Source organism: Aspergillus nomiae (genome assembly GCF_001204775.2).
Source record: "Aspergillus nomiae NRRL 13137 chromosome Unknown contig00022, whole genome shotgun sequence".
In the NCBI taxonomy this organism is placed as follows: Eukaryota; Fungi; Ascomycota; class Eurotiomycetes; order Eurotiales; family Aspergillaceae; genus Aspergillus; species Aspergillus nomiae.
In genome coordinates, this window is record NW_015378077.1 from 28,236 (window position 1) to 42,727 (window position 14,492).

General features: G+C 49.9%; 6 protein-coding genes across 6 annotated transcripts; 4 read left to right on the forward strand and 2 right to left on the reverse strand.

Annotated features, from left to right (window-relative positions):
* Positions 1–320: 320 nt before the first annotated feature.
* Positions 321–1,829, forward strand: ANOM_001676 (uncharacterized protein; the record flags this gene model as incomplete). Its single annotated transcript, XM_015546933.1, has 1 exon — positions 321–1,829. The coding sequence occupies one exon, from the start codon at positions 321–323 to the stop codon at positions 1,827–1,829; it is 1,509 nt and encodes a 502-aa protein (XP_015410870.1).
* Positions 1,830–2,394: 565 nt separating this feature from the next.
* ANOM_001677 (HET domain-containing protein) lies at positions 2,395–4,236 on the forward strand (the record flags this gene model as incomplete). Its single annotated transcript, XM_015546934.1, has 1 exon — positions 2,395–4,236. The coding sequence occupies one exon, from the start codon at positions 2,395–2,397 to the stop codon at positions 4,234–4,236; it is 1,842 nt and encodes a 613-aa protein (XP_015410869.1).
* Positions 4,237–4,988: 752 nt separating this feature from the next.
* ANOM_001678 (DUF4139 domain-containing protein) lies at positions 4,989–7,239 on the forward strand (the record flags this gene model as incomplete). Its single annotated transcript, XM_015546935.1, has 2 exons — positions 4,989–5,099; positions 5,152–7,239. 2 exons carry the CDS (start codon positions 4,989–4,991, stop codon positions 7,237–7,239), a joined length of 2,199 nt encoding a protein of 732 aa, XP_015410874.1.
* Positions 7,240–7,466: 227 nt separating this feature from the next.
* On the reverse strand, positions 7,467–9,619 carry ANOM_001679 (glycoside hydrolase family 15 protein; the record flags this gene model as incomplete). Its single annotated transcript, XM_015546936.1, has 3 exons — positions 7,467–7,685; positions 7,734–7,798; positions 7,858–9,619. The coding sequence occupies 3 exons, from the start codon at positions 9,617–9,619 to the stop codon at positions 7,467–7,469; spliced, it is 2,046 nt and encodes a 681-aa protein (XP_015410873.1).
* A 2,561-nt stretch (positions 9,620–12,180) lies between these two features.
* On the forward strand, positions 12,181–12,870 carry ANOM_001680 (type 1 glutamine amidotransferase domain-containing protein; the record flags this gene model as incomplete). Its single annotated transcript, XM_015546937.1, has 1 exon — positions 12,181–12,870. The coding sequence occupies one exon, from the start codon at positions 12,181–12,183 to the stop codon at positions 12,868–12,870; it is 690 nt and encodes a 229-aa protein (XP_015410838.1).
* Positions 12,871–13,250: 380 nt separating this feature from the next.
* ANOM_001681 (uncharacterized protein) lies at positions 13,251–14,276 on the reverse strand (the record flags this gene model as incomplete). The annotated part of the gene is made up of 2 exons (XM_015546938.1): positions 13,251–14,160; positions 14,224–14,276. 2 exons carry the CDS (start codon positions 14,274–14,276, stop codon positions 13,251–13,253), a joined length of 963 nt encoding a protein of 320 aa, XP_015410839.1.
* Between the last annotated feature and the right edge of the window lie 216 nt (positions 14,277–14,492).

Below are 14,492 nucleotides of genomic sequence, written 5' to 3' on the forward strand. Positions count from 1 at the left end.
CTGAGCTGGTAACACGACTCAGTGAAAGTGATGGTGATGCTGGAGTCTTTACTCGTTACCAGGTGGGGTTGCACTTCAAGGACTTGTAAATTACATCTCATACCCGTAGCGCTCTTTAATACCTTTAATACGGAGCTTACCTCTTTGGCAAAGCACATGCCAAAGCATTATTACATAATTATGGTTGTATGGAATGGTGGCAGCTCTAGCTTAATAATTGCAAGCTAACCCCAGGCTATATTTAGTCCGCAGTAGCCGCCAGCAAACCCCTCAGAATCTCACTTCTTGCTCAGTCAACAACTTCAACACAGACCAAAATCATGCACTGTCTGATATTGCCTTTGGAGGTTTTCGAGACCATCCTGACATGTCTGGATCTTGACTCAGTCAAAGCACTTCGTCTAACAAACCGAAGACTGGCAGGGATGTGCATCGGGCCTCGGTTTTTAGCTTCCATTCAACAACCAATTCTGGACGTATCGTCACAGAATCTTCGTTCTCTTCATGCTTTGGCTTCTAATCCTTCTCTCAGCAAGAGGATCCACTCTTTGACCTTCATAGCAACAAGCTTGGACTCTTCGGAGTTAGAGAAGAATGTGAAGGCTGGACAATATACTACGCGGGAATTCGACGGGCCCTTTATTATATCTTCTCAGGTCGAGTATTCCCCCGAAGAACTGTCAAAGGCCATCTCCGACCTAAGCTGGTTGAGGGAGCGGCAAGAAGAAAGAGCCAATGAGTCGTCAAGTGAGATGATTCAGCTTCTTGAACTCGCGTTCAAGGGGTTTAACAAGTTGGATTCGATACACCTAGATGGTGCGTTCATCGTCGGACGTACGAACAGGGAATCAGCTCATCATGGGGAGTGGCACCCGCTATGGATGCGAGCTTCGCAAATACTGTCTATGGTTTTGACGGCGATAGTTCAGAGCGGCATTTCAGTGAAGAAACTCGATGTATATCGCGATACTCCCAGATGCTGCATTCCATCCGGTCATATCACCACCTATGCATCCCGGTTCAGCCCAGGCCAGCTAGAGATACTAGGCAAGGGCTTGGAATCTCTAAAGCTTAGTATGTCTGGGGAGATACAGGACACTTTTGAAATCTCCGAATCAGATGACATGGGAGGCTGGAGGGGACTTCTATCGCGCGAAGATGCTCGTGCAGTGCTAGCCGGTGGGACACCAGGAATTGCATCCCTGCTCAAACCTGCCTCAGCTCTTCGTGAGTTGGATCTATCTTTCCGTCATACCCTAATAGACGGGACACTAGAAAGCTACGACCGGATCATTGAAAGTATTGCCCAAGAGACACAGTTCCCCAGGCTTGAGAAATGTGCACTTTCGGGATTCAAGGCAAGAGGGGAGTCAATTCTGCTATTTATCCAGAGGCATGCCAATCTACAGTCTCTCACGCTGCATGAGTGTACTTTGACCACTGGTTCATGGACACCGATCATGTCGCATCTAGACCAATCCATGCCAAAGCTAGAGCTCCTCAGCCTCTCAAACCTGTATGGAAAGCATGTGAACTATGCACCAAGGGTTGGTCACCTTGATTCGAATGCCAGATCTCAAGGAGAGCAGGGTGAGCAGGAAGTCGATGGAATTGTGAACCTTCATCCAGTCTGGGACACCGATCAACAATCACGTTGGAGGTGCCTGGCGAAGGCTGGAGGGAAATGCGTGCACACCAGGAGCTTCACCCGTGAAGAATTGAAGAAAGGGCTTGTATTTCGGCCGCTAAGGCCTGGGGGTCGGTTTAAAGGCTCTTTTGAGCATATGCAGTGGGGAAAGGCTCGGAGGGCGCTTTATGGACCTCCATAGTGCTACCTTCCTTTGTGCTCAAATATGTTCCAGACCAGCTGGTGGACTCCCTGCCTGCGGGATAGGTGGCCACTGAAGGGAATTGAGTTATTAGGTCACAGCTAGTGGAGAGCCTCGCCCTTCCCTTGTAACTATACAAAAAAGCCTGTAGAATATAGGGGCCTACAATACCAGACTAGCGGTATTGAGATGTTGCAGCAGTAAGTTATGGCCAGAAAAGCTACCCCAAGGCAACGAGACAATTCTAATATAATGAACTTGGCTTGAATAAGTTATGCGAAGCTGCATATCTCAAGCTTTACTTTAAATCTTATATAGTGTGTTGGCATGAAAAGGAGCGAAAAGAAAACACGTAAGCCGAGACGCCACACACTGGGCTGCGAAGTTATCACGCACACCACTAAGCCTTGACAAGTTAGACTAGCTTGAAGAGGCTGGCATCGCCTCAATCCACTCAGATCCCGCCAAGTGGAACGTCCACCCTGATGATTATCGTTATCGGACGGGTGGTGCTATCTAAAAGATCCATCTCTTTCTGCCCCCACAGGATATCATAAAAGTGGCAATGGAGCAGGACATACCCTGTCACGTCTATTCTTGCATCAAGCCCGATGAATTCCGTGTCATCAGGATTGAGGAGGTACAACCTCAGGTTAAGTTCAGCCTGCAGACATTCTCCATTTATGAGGCCCCCGTGTATGAAGCCCTGTCGTACGCATGGGGTACCTCACCGGAGATGGAAGATAGTGTCTGTAACGGTGCGCGTTTCCGCATCTCCCATACACTGGGTCAAGCGCTGCGCGGAATCCACGCACATTCTAGCGGGGGATGGATATGGGTGGATGCTATATGCATCAATCAAAGCGACGCAGAGGAAAAGGCGCACCAGGTCGCGGGGATGGGAGAGCTGTATTCCTGCGCGGACCAAGTCCTGATCTGGCTAGGAGACGCCGCTGACGAGAGCGATATGGCGTGTTCGCTGTTGCCCGAACTTACGGAAAAGATCTGGGCGCTGAAAGAGAGCACAGGATGGAAACCGCTAACCACGGACGAGATCGTAACGCAAGGCCTTCCGCATCCTGATGATCAACTCTGGCGCGCCGTTCTGCTGCTCTACAGTCGGCCCTGGTTTCAGCGACTCTGGATTGTTCAGGAAGTCGTTTTGGCGCCCCAGTGTGTTTTTTTATGCGGTGCGCAGCAGGTCGAATGGCATGTTGTGGTGAATTTTGCACTTGCCGCGTCAAAATCCTTTTTCGTCAGCAATATCGCCGGCTTGCACGTTGATGCGATGGGTGAGGATCAGGTAAGCCGGTCGACGAATGGGATCAAACTCATCCGGAGCTCATGCCGTTTGAAAGATGGGTTGGAGGAGGCCGAAAAGGAGATCGAGGGGCTTTACGCAATGATGGACATCATGCAGAGCCAGGGCGCCTCCGTGAAGGTAGACTATGTCTATGCAGTTCGCGACATGCTGCCAGACGCCATGCGTGAGAAGGTGGTGGTGGACTACTCCGATGAGGCCAAGCAGAATTACGGCATCGTTCACGCCAGGTTCTTCCGCCAATGCTTGGAGAGGGTCAGAGATTGGCCATCATTACGCTTTCCTCCAACAACACCTCACGTAGGTATCCCTTCATGGTGCCCGCCTTGGGGCAGCGGCTGGAATTACCGCTATCTGCCCGTCGTGGGTTGTAAGGCCGGAAGACCGGCTGCAACGTCCCTCCCATCGACCGCTGGGAACCTGTCGCTTACGGCCAACAACAGCGATGAAGGGATCCTGTGTATTGCTGGCTTGTATGTGGATACAATCCAAGATGTCGTTCCCCTCAGCCAGGTGTTTGGCGAGAGCTCAAACGTTTTTCATGCACATCGCATCTTGAGAGCTCTGAAGGATTGCCTGGCTTACATTCCCCACGACGCTGACAGTCGCCAACGCCTCCTTGGGGTTCTAATTGGCCATTGTGGCTGGCTCGAATCACCCGAATTCTCTGGGCGCCCTGACGGTGATGTTCTAGGCAGTTTTGTCACATTCCTAGAGCTCGCTGCAAACGAAAACCATGAAGATGGGGCTGATCCACGCCCTGTCAACCTAAACACGGCGGAATACTTTCTCGACCAGCATCGCTTCTGGCGGGGCTATCTCAATCTCATAATGATTCGATGGCCAGGCAGAAGCTTTGCGTTTACCAACAACGGCCGTATGGCTATAGTGCCATGTCACACTAAATCTGGAGACACGGTGTGTGTCTTTCTGGGAGCGACTCTTCCGCAGGTTGTATCTCGGCACGAGGATGGCGTGCACCGGAAGTATATCGGACCCAGTGTTGTTGATGGCATTATGCAAGGAGAGGTCTTTGATACTATGGGAGAGTGGATGAAGAATAAGGAGACGATCCGTTTGAGATAGCATCTAGCAGCCGTCCGTCCTGGTGGCCGGTTACACATAGTGCAATGCGTTCGGTTATTCCTCTCACGCTTTTAAAGCTTTAGTATTTATGTAAATTTACCAGTGCGGGGTAAAAGAAGAAGACTCAAGCAAGCCATTATCGCACCTTATATCCCTACACCTGGCTTTCCATAGCCTGCCATGCATCGCTGTAAATAACAGCCATCGAGACAAATAGGTTAAATCAGTCTATGTTAGATAGTCAGTTTAGCTCACCTTCCTTTCAATACCAGACTTCATAAATACTCAATCTAGTGTTAATACCCTACTGATATTAGCTTAATATATAAATCGGGAAGTATGGCTTCGAACGGTGTACTAAACTTAGAAATGATATTATGCTGACCTCGCGAGAGATAAAACACCACTTCACCATTTTGCTATGTCGGTTCTAGTGATATTCACCTGTCAGTCAAGAGATTCCACTTACCTACCACCATGCCATCGTGCCATTCACCAAGTTTGATGCCAAATCTATTTTTGTATATCGATCACGTGCATTTGTGCACAGCCGGATGAGTCAGCCAGTGTGACGTTGTGCAACCCAATGCTAAGGCTCACCCCGCGGATGCCTTGCCTTGTTGTTTATTTAAAGCCCTCGTATCCCCAGCAGTTACGTCGATGTTCCTCGAACAGTGTCTGGACAGCTTTCCTTACTTTGTTACACTGTTCTTCTGTGACTCCCATGCCCATGTTCGCCTTGTCTGCCAACCATGGCTGATCCCCATCAATCGGAGATCCAAATCTCCAACCTCCCGACCAAATCGGTCATACTCACCCCCCAGAGGGCAACAATCACCCGTGAGATCCATACTACTATTCATGTAAGTCTTGGACCTTATACCTTATCCAACCATATTCTAAGAGATGTACCAGCCAGGCCAAAATGTAATCACAATCCAAGGGCTAGATCCTAACGTGGACCTGGACTCTGTCCAAATCGACGGCTCCGGCCCTGCTATCATAACAGACATGCAAACAGATGTCGTACCCCGACGCGAGAAATTCAATGACGTCTATCCTGACCTCACAGTCGATGAGGAAAGTGATATCGATCAGGACATGACGACCGACGAAGAAGGTATCAATATCGATGACTCTGAGCTCCAGGCTATCCTGAAAGAAGAGCAGACCCTAAACACCTCTATTGCCAAGGCACAGGATGATAAATCTGCGTCGCTGTTTGTGTTGCAGTTTCTTGTGGGCTATGGGAAGAGTATTGACTCGACTAATTCTGATCCAGCTAAGCTGAATGATTTCCTGCAAATGTATCTTCAGCAGAGGAAGACGGAAGGGGATCGCGCGAGGGATACGGAGGTTAAGATTGTTGATAGTGAGAAAGTGCTTGAGCGAGTTAAGCGGAAGAGGGAGCGGTTGGAATCAGCCCATACTAAGGCCAAGGAGGCTGCATTGAAGGACGCTCGGCGAGCTCGCGAGAAGCGCGTGAGGGAGCGACGGGAGCGAAGAGCTCAGCAAAAGCGAGATATCAACGAGAAACGGCAATTCTGGAAAGATCGCGTCGGTCAAGTCGAGGTCTACCTGGATGGGCATGTGTCGGCCACTCCGGAGTCCAGTCGCCGGAGCTCGGTAACTGAGAATGCTACATATGGTGGCCAGCCGATTGAAGTGACCATGAACCTGACGTATATCGTTCCTGGCCCGAGCTGGGCGCCTCGGTACAACTTGAAGATCAATACACCGGCTTCCACCGCATCGTTGATCTACAACGCGGACTTTCAGAATAACTGCTCGGAGACTTGGAAAGACGCTAAGATCACTCTTTCAACCTCTCATGCAGCCTTCTCGGGTCTGGATGAGCCAATTCCCATTCTCCAGCCCTGGCATGTCACAACCTGCTCGATTTCAGATCCTCAATCAATCTCTTGGCAGGATGTCTTACGAAGCCCAGCTGAGATAAACCCCAATGCTATGGCGACCAACATGAGTTCGTATCCCGCGACCGTTGATGTCCAAGCACGCGCTCGCGCGCAGATGATAGCGAACGCAAGGAGTCTACAAGAATCCGGCGCAGTACAGAACGCGCAGCAACTGCAACAACAAGCTCTAGCCCAACAGGCTATGGCACAACAAGCCCCAATAGCCCGGGGGGTTGTGGCACGCAGAGAACCGCGAACCACACCGCGTGATTCCCGCCATTCATGGGTCCCCTCAGCGCGTAGAGCACTGGGATGGGGTGTTAGTGAGGGTAATGAGGATAATGAGGAAGCCGATGACAGTGGCAGCGACGCTGAAACTAATGCGTCACCCAGCCTGGAGCGACAGGATTCGGTTCCACAGAACTACGGTCTGACCACAACCTATGAACTTTCTGGTCTCCGCACACTTGCTCCCTCCACCAGCCATCGGCGCCATCTTATTGCTCAGTCGACCCTGCAGTCTCTGACACTAACGCATGTGATTGTTCCCAAGATACGTGCCGCTGCGTTCCTACGTGCCAGAGTTAAGAATACCTCGTCAGTCAATATCCTGCGCGGGAAGACTGGCATATCCGTTGACGGAACCTTCTTGGGGTCGTCTACGCTGCCGAATTGTGCACCGAATGATTTCTTCAATATTTCCCTCGGGGTTGACCCAAATGTTCTGGTGACTTATGCCAAGCCGACTGTTCGCAAGCTTGCTTCTGGGTATATCAGCAAGGAAAAAGCTGCAGTATTTCGTCGAAGTTGCTGGGTAAAGAATACGAAGAGTACAGCAATTGATATGATTGTTTCGGATCAGATTCCGCTCAAGGACAATGAACAGATGCGCATCCAGGTACTAGAGCCGAAGGGCTTGGAGAAGGAAGGCAGTGAGGTGGATATGCCGCTGGAAAGGGATAGGGGCAGAGGGAAGGCAGTGATGATGAGAAATGGTGAAGTCAAGTGGTTTATTAGATTGGCGCCTGGCAAGGATGTACGGATGGCGTTAGAATATCACGCAAGGTGCCTGATGGAAGTGCGGTGATTACGGCTACTTGAATTTGTTCGTTCTTGCTGATTGATGGAAGATGTGGCGAAATTGTCAGTTGCTGTCGAATACGTATCTTACTAGCTCTAGCCTTGTCGGTTCGACTTGTATCAGCTTCTTTTTCATCCTAATAGTGCTAATTACATACATACCTAAATCAACATATACATACAATGAGCAGAACCCGCCTGTGATATTGACAAATTGCATGATAAAAAGAACCCTCAGTTCACTCCGCCCAGGTTCATTGCTGCACTAATACAAGCCAGATGGCTAAATGCCTGCGGAGTGTTACCTATCTGCTCTCCAGATATGGCCACCTCTTCGGAGAACATGCCCAGGTGATTCGCGAAGGAAAGCATATTGTCAAAGTTAGTCATCGCCAACTTTCGCAGCTCCCGGTACAACGGGTCATCGACGTTGTAAGACATTGCTTTCGAGGCCTAGTTTCGTTAGCCACTTCCACAAGCTGCAAGCGAGGGAGTACTAACACGCATCATGGCTTCGACTAGCCAGAAGGTGACCATCACAAAAGCGCCCTCGCGACCTCCGACCCCTGTGATCCATCGGTTAGCAGAGCTGTTCATAAATATGAGTGAATCGCAAAGAACATACCATCATCAACCTTGGTGTGATCGTACCGAGAGACCATGTTGGCCATCGATAGTCCTCCCTTGGCCTGGGGTAGCATGACTCTTTTCAGTGTGTTCAGGAACCTAGGGTCGTTTGGCGCAATGAAGAAGACAAGCGGGGCAATCAGAACAGCTGCATCCAGGGTATCCGGGCTCTCGTAGCTCATGCAAAAATATTTGTCTTTGAAGTTGTACCCCTTCGTCATTATCTCATCGTAGAGATCATCTCGGGCTCGTAGCCACTCGATTCGATCCGGACATGGTAAGTTCGAGCGCTTTTCTGCCAATCGCAGGGCTCTATCTAATGCAACCCAGAGCATTATCTTCGAATATACGAAGTTCTGCGGTTTCCCTCGTACCTCCCAGATGGATCTGTCCGTTTCATGGAGCACACCCATCACGTGGCTGGTCATCCGTCTCACCGCGAGCCATTGGTCATAGGAAATAGGACGCCCATGCTTATGGTAAAGGTAGACGCTATCCATGAGCTCTCCAAATATGTCTAGCTGAGTGTGGCTGGCGGCTCCATTCCCGATTCGTACTGGCTTACTACCCATGTATCCCTCCAGGTGATCAAGCTCAGACTCGGGGATCTCATGCTCTCCGTGGATTGTTACCATGATCGGGAGGAACGCTCTGTTGGTCTGAGATTCACCGTTCGCCGGTGGAAACACCCGGTCAAAGATGAAATTGATATAGGACTCTGCCTCTTTCGGATATCCATTTTTGAGAAAAACATAGACCACAAACGCAGCATCACGCACCCAAGAGTACCGGTAGTCCCAGTTCCGCGGTCCGCCGATACTTTCGGGGAGGGAAAAGGTCGGGGATGCAACAATAGCACCAGTTGGTTTGTACGTTAGTAGTTTAAGGATCAGCAGGCTTCGTTCTACCTGCTCGCGATAACGCCCTCGGAAGGTACACTGATTGATCCACATGGCCCAAAATTCAGCAGTATCACGCTCCAGTGTGTTCAAGTAGGATTCCAGAGATTTCGCGTCCAAAAGAGTCTTTTCTCTGTCGTGTAACACGAATGTTGCGGCCTGTCCTTCCAGCACTTTCATCTTCATAAACACGCCTGGTCCTTTCATCCCCGGTCTGTCCTGGATCTCGAATGTGATCTTGGGAGTTTCATTCGATCCCTCGCCAGATGGATCGGGGCTAGTGAGAATACTGAGCTGCAGGCGCTGCGTAGCACTCTCGAACAGATATTCATTCAGCCGACTGCCGGCATCGCCATGAGTTACCCATCGACCGGTATGCTGCTCAAGCGCATAATTGAACGCAGGGAAGATTTCAACAACCATTTCCATCTGACCACGAACGCACTCCACCTTCCTGACTACTCCCGAGTGGCATTCCGCCCCCTCAGTGCCATCGGCAGCCGTCTCGCAGGAGCACCAGGGTGACGCGGAATCCCGCGCACGAGATGGCTTTTTGCTTGAGACAGGAAAGTAATCTGATAGCGTAATCACCCCATCTTCGTGAATCCATCGTGTCTCTAAGACGTTTGTACAAGCTCTATATCGTTGCTTACTCATGGGTTTGATATCTCCTGCCGGGCGGATAGTGAAATGGCCGCCCTTGGTATTATCCAAGACGCGGCAGAAGACGGATGGGGAGTCGAACGCTGGCCAGCACATAAAGTCAAGACCACCATTCTTGCTCACCAGGGCACATGTGTGCATATCCCCGATGATGCCATAATCTTCAATACTGCAGTAGTTTGGAGATGTGGCGGCCATTTTCCGTGGTCGGGTTAGATTCAAAGATATATAATTGGTGAGAGCTGTGTATGGCTTGGACCATGTACGTAGTTCAGGATAGCCACCATTGGTTTCCTATACAAACCAAGTACAGAGACTGCTGAGTGTACTTGAATGTAACTCTTTCAATGTCTTTCTCTGTTCCTGTGGAAGGTTTCCTGTATGACATCACTCGGACAGTCCATACGAGGGTGTCCCGTGACTCTGACCATATCACATAATCTGGCACGTGTTCTCACATAAATACGTGCACGATTCTTAGTAGTTTTGTTTTTTGGTTTTGGTATGCCTTTATTAACAGGGGAGTGGTCCATCTAGATATGTATAGACGGTACACAACTACCCTAATGAAAATTGGCCGGCAAGCCATGGACAGCACAGGCTCCGCATTTAATTTACGTAAGGGTTCAAATACTCCATCGGCATGTGTATAAAGTGAACTGTTACTGCAGCAAAAAGTCTTCTATCACTTACGGAGGGTAGCAGGTAGGGGGAGCGCTCTATTGCAGATCCAGCTGTCCTGGGCAGACTGTTCTTGGATAATCCTGGATAGAGCAATCAGGTCAGTGCAACTCAGGGCGTCTTTGCCATACCACACTCACTTGATTTGTGCTTTTATGTGGAAGAATCGTGGACTACACGTCTCGACGGGATATGGCCTTCTTATAATGCCTGACACACTGAGCCCTGGCCATGTACTATGAGGGGTAGATACATCATAGCAGCTAATCTCAGGGGGTATACGGTAAGGTATTACTTGTTAAGCTGGGCAAGAATGAATAATACGTGGCTGAGACTGAAATTATCAATCCGCCTGCGTATCCTATGCAAAGCCGTCAGACGCATCACCACGCCACTAAATGGATATACAGTTCGCACCGACTGGAACGCTTCGCATTGATGTATAGGGGTATGACAGCCAGGGTACCCGCGCTTCTGACAAGTCACTGGGAAGGTAGCAAGTACTCCGGTATTGGGTGATTTCTCCAGGAAACATCGATATTGAGACCCCCGCTGAAATGTGGTGAAGCCCTGAGTAAGAAAATGACCTACTTAAAGTATAGATACTTATAGCGAGTTCATTGCCTATCAATCATTACTAAGTAGGGCGGTAGATAGTTATAGACATATTATTAGTTACCAATACCAATACTAAACCTCTAGCAAAGCTAATAGATTGGGATAAGCTACTCTTCCTTAAACACGGTTCTAACCTCAAGCCTTATAATCGCGACATAGGCAATAGTCCGGTAGTCATAACGAACCATTATATGCCCAGGCCTATCAACATCCATTATTATATAACCAGGCTGGATCAACATGCGCCTTGGTAATGACCTCTATTGATATCATGGTGTGTCGCACTGTGCTATGCATCGCCGCTGTCAAATGCAGCCCTAGACATAACCGCGCACAAATATTGTCAGCTAGACGTAGATATATGCTGATCAAAACTTGGAGTACGATATAGGCATTTTTGGTGTGGTTTCCAGTGGGAACTCGCCTTTCGGCATCTCAGCGCCGGTATGGGGATGTTGAATATTACCAAAAACCATACTTCCTCCACGCCTGTAGGGCACCAGTTGCATCCTAAATCAATCCCTGGAAGTTGTAAGTTACGGGAATTCCCCCTTGGAGAGTACTAAGTACCTTGCGACTGACTAGCCCTCCGCGGCCCAGAAGCTTGCCGCCACCCGTTTCTTGTACACTGGATGGGTGTTTAGAGGCTTAATTGTTTCTTTTGTCGCCTTCTAACTTGGAGCATTATTATTTTAACAGAAATAATCATCCTGTAATTGTACTATAGTAGATTTACTCTGTATCCCTAGAATATTATTCATTTTTGGAATAACTTTTTCAACAACATCAAAGTTGTCGACTTGTCTGTTAGACTGTGTGGTACATTACTCCTTTCAGGACGGCTTTGATATTGAGAACACTGGCAAGAATCACAGGACAAGATTTTATAGCCAGGAAACACAACAATGCGAAAACGATCCTACTGGTATGTGTTGGGGTACCGGGCTTTTCTTAATTTTGACCACTCGAATATAGACTCTCCAGGTATGGAGGATACATATCCCGGGCATTTATTGCAGATGATCATCCTGTGGCCGGGGTCGGGGTTATGAGGCTCCTTTCCAAGCTGTAGAGGGAGCAATAGGGTCCAGACTCAACGCTGGGAGAAATGCTCGCTTCGTTCGTTCGTTTGTGACGAGACTTTGGCTCGGATTTGAGAGGGACAATTGAGATTGGTGGACCCAGCAGCAGAACCCACAAATTAAGCTCTGTTTTGGCGCAAGATGTAGGAAGAACTGAATGTCGATCGGACGGACGCGGATGAACAAACTATCCGAGCAACCATTATAATACACGTAATGTTGGGTAGATCATTTGTCCCGTTCGCCACGAGTACTAGTACTCAGGGGGTTCAACCCTAATACCCTGTATAATCTGCCCGTCGGACTTGATTAATGGCGATGGATGCAGGCGAAATTATCAGTCCTAGCGTACAGCATACAACCTACTAGTTCACAACTATGGTCAAGCGCATCTTAAACGTTGTCACAAACGTCGGGCACTACGACGACCCGTCCCACCCGACCGGCTTGTGGTTGTCTGAGCTCACGCACGCCTGGCATGTATTTGAGGAGCAGGGATTCGAGCAGACCATCGTCAGCCCGGCGGGGGGGCTCTGCCCCCTGGAGCCGCGGTCGCTGAAGTTCCCAAACTACGACAAAACCGCGAAAGCGTGGCGAGCCGATCCGGCACGCATGGCACTCTTGGAAAACACTGCCAGACCCGACCAGATCAATTCGGCTGACTTTGACGCGATCTACTTCACGGGCGGGCATGCGGTGATGTATGATTTCCTGGACAACGAGGGCCTACAGCGGATCACGCGAGAGATTTACGAACGGGGTGGCATCGTCTCCTCGGTCTGCCACGGCTACTGTGGCTTGCTCAACACCAAGCGCTCAGACGGTACCTACTTGGTCTCCGGGCACAAGATGACCGGGTTCTCCTGGCGGGAGGAAGTCCTGGCCTGTGTAGACAAGCTTGTGCCTTACAACGCCGAGGAAGAGCTGAAGAAGCGCGGCACCGACTACAAAAAGGCCAAGCTGCCATTTGTCTCATACACCGTGGTCGACGGCAACCTGGTAACTGGGCAGAACCCTGGGTCCGCTACTGAGACCGCGAAAAAGGTCGTGGACGCCCTCAGCCGTTAATGAACGCCGTCGCCCACTGCCTGGTTAGTAGGCACCCTGGAGTAGACGACCCGGTAGCCGGATCGCACAAGCCTTCTTCGGTGTTAGAGATCTCCTAGGATGGAAAGCAAAGAAAAGAGAAATCGTTGGAGCCAATCGATCCTAAGCTTTTGTATATGTATCTACTTATCAATACAAGGCACAATTAAACGAGTTCTGAAGAACCCTATATACTATATATTCATATGCCTTACTCCCTGTTAGGTCCGCGAAAATTCCCACGTGGAGTACTAAATACATTCTCCTCCAAGGGAACTTATTATAGTCGCCGTATAATTCCTGTCAGGCGAAAACTCTGATACATGCACTCTATAGATACTACGATCTCATCTGACTTGATATTAATGGAATGCCTCCAAGGGTGTGGGCATGTTCAAGACCATCTGCGCATCCTTGAGGACGTCCATCCGTACGATGGTCGAAACGCCCAATTCGTTGAGCAGCTTACTCAATGGACCTTCACTCCGAGAGAGCGTGACATTCCCAGGGAGAAGACGTTGTGCCCCCAGGAGTGGGTTGGTCTGAACTGCCACCTCGTACCATTTCCCGTCAATCTTGTTGATCGCGATGTTGGTCCCGATCGACGATTGGGATGTGATCGTCCTCAAGGCCGGAAGGGGTACGTCCAGGGTCAAATCGGGTGTCCCATCGGTCGCAGTCAACTCAGCCTTGATGTTGTGGTCGTCCATCTCCACATTGATGTTGGCGAGCCATTTGGGGAACTGGTATCCGTATACACCTCGTACTCGAGCGATCTCGGTATCGACGGGTAGAGCCAACACGTGTCCGTAGAAGGTCCGGTTCCATACGGAGCTGAGGAGTTGGGTCGTACTGTAACTATTTTGACCGGGCTGACGGACGATGACGGCGATCGAGACCTCGTTGTAAGGGTCATTGTCGCAGACAAGGTACGAGTAGAACGTCAAGGCAACCAAACCGTAACCGGGCAATGCTGTAATGGGCTCTAATGGTGACGGGAGCTTCGACTGCAAGCGGTCTAGGGGCGCAAGAAAGACGAGCTGGACGCTGCTAGTGCGATAATAGAAGTTGGGTGCGTATATTCTTCCCACCCTCGAATCGACCAGCTTCTTTGGGGTGTTCCGGAAGAAGTCGATATCAGGTCCGACAGCTGGATCGCGGGCGACCTCGTCGAGGTTTGGGTTCATGCGATATCGGTCGTAGTAACCGCCTTTAGGGACATCGACCTTTTGTTCTCCGAATTCAACCTGGGTGGTCGGACCCTTGCAGCGTCTACATAATCATAGAGGAATCAGTACCACGTCAGAGTGAGGAGTAGGCTTAATGGTCACTAACGATCCGGAGGCCTTTGAGAATGCCGCTGACGAGCGGCCTACGGTCGTGGACATGATGCTGGCGGTATGTAGATCAAAAGTGATTGCTTTCGTTTGAATATGCGGAATCACCGCTGATAGCTCGACTCATTATTAAGGCTTCTGGAGTGTATGTCGTATAGTCATAATGGTGTCCTGCGCGTGTCCGCCGGAGGGATTGTTGCTCCGCGCAGTGGCAAGTAAAATCAGATCCACGATCGCACTGTGCGTGCCTCGGTCCACCACCCGTCA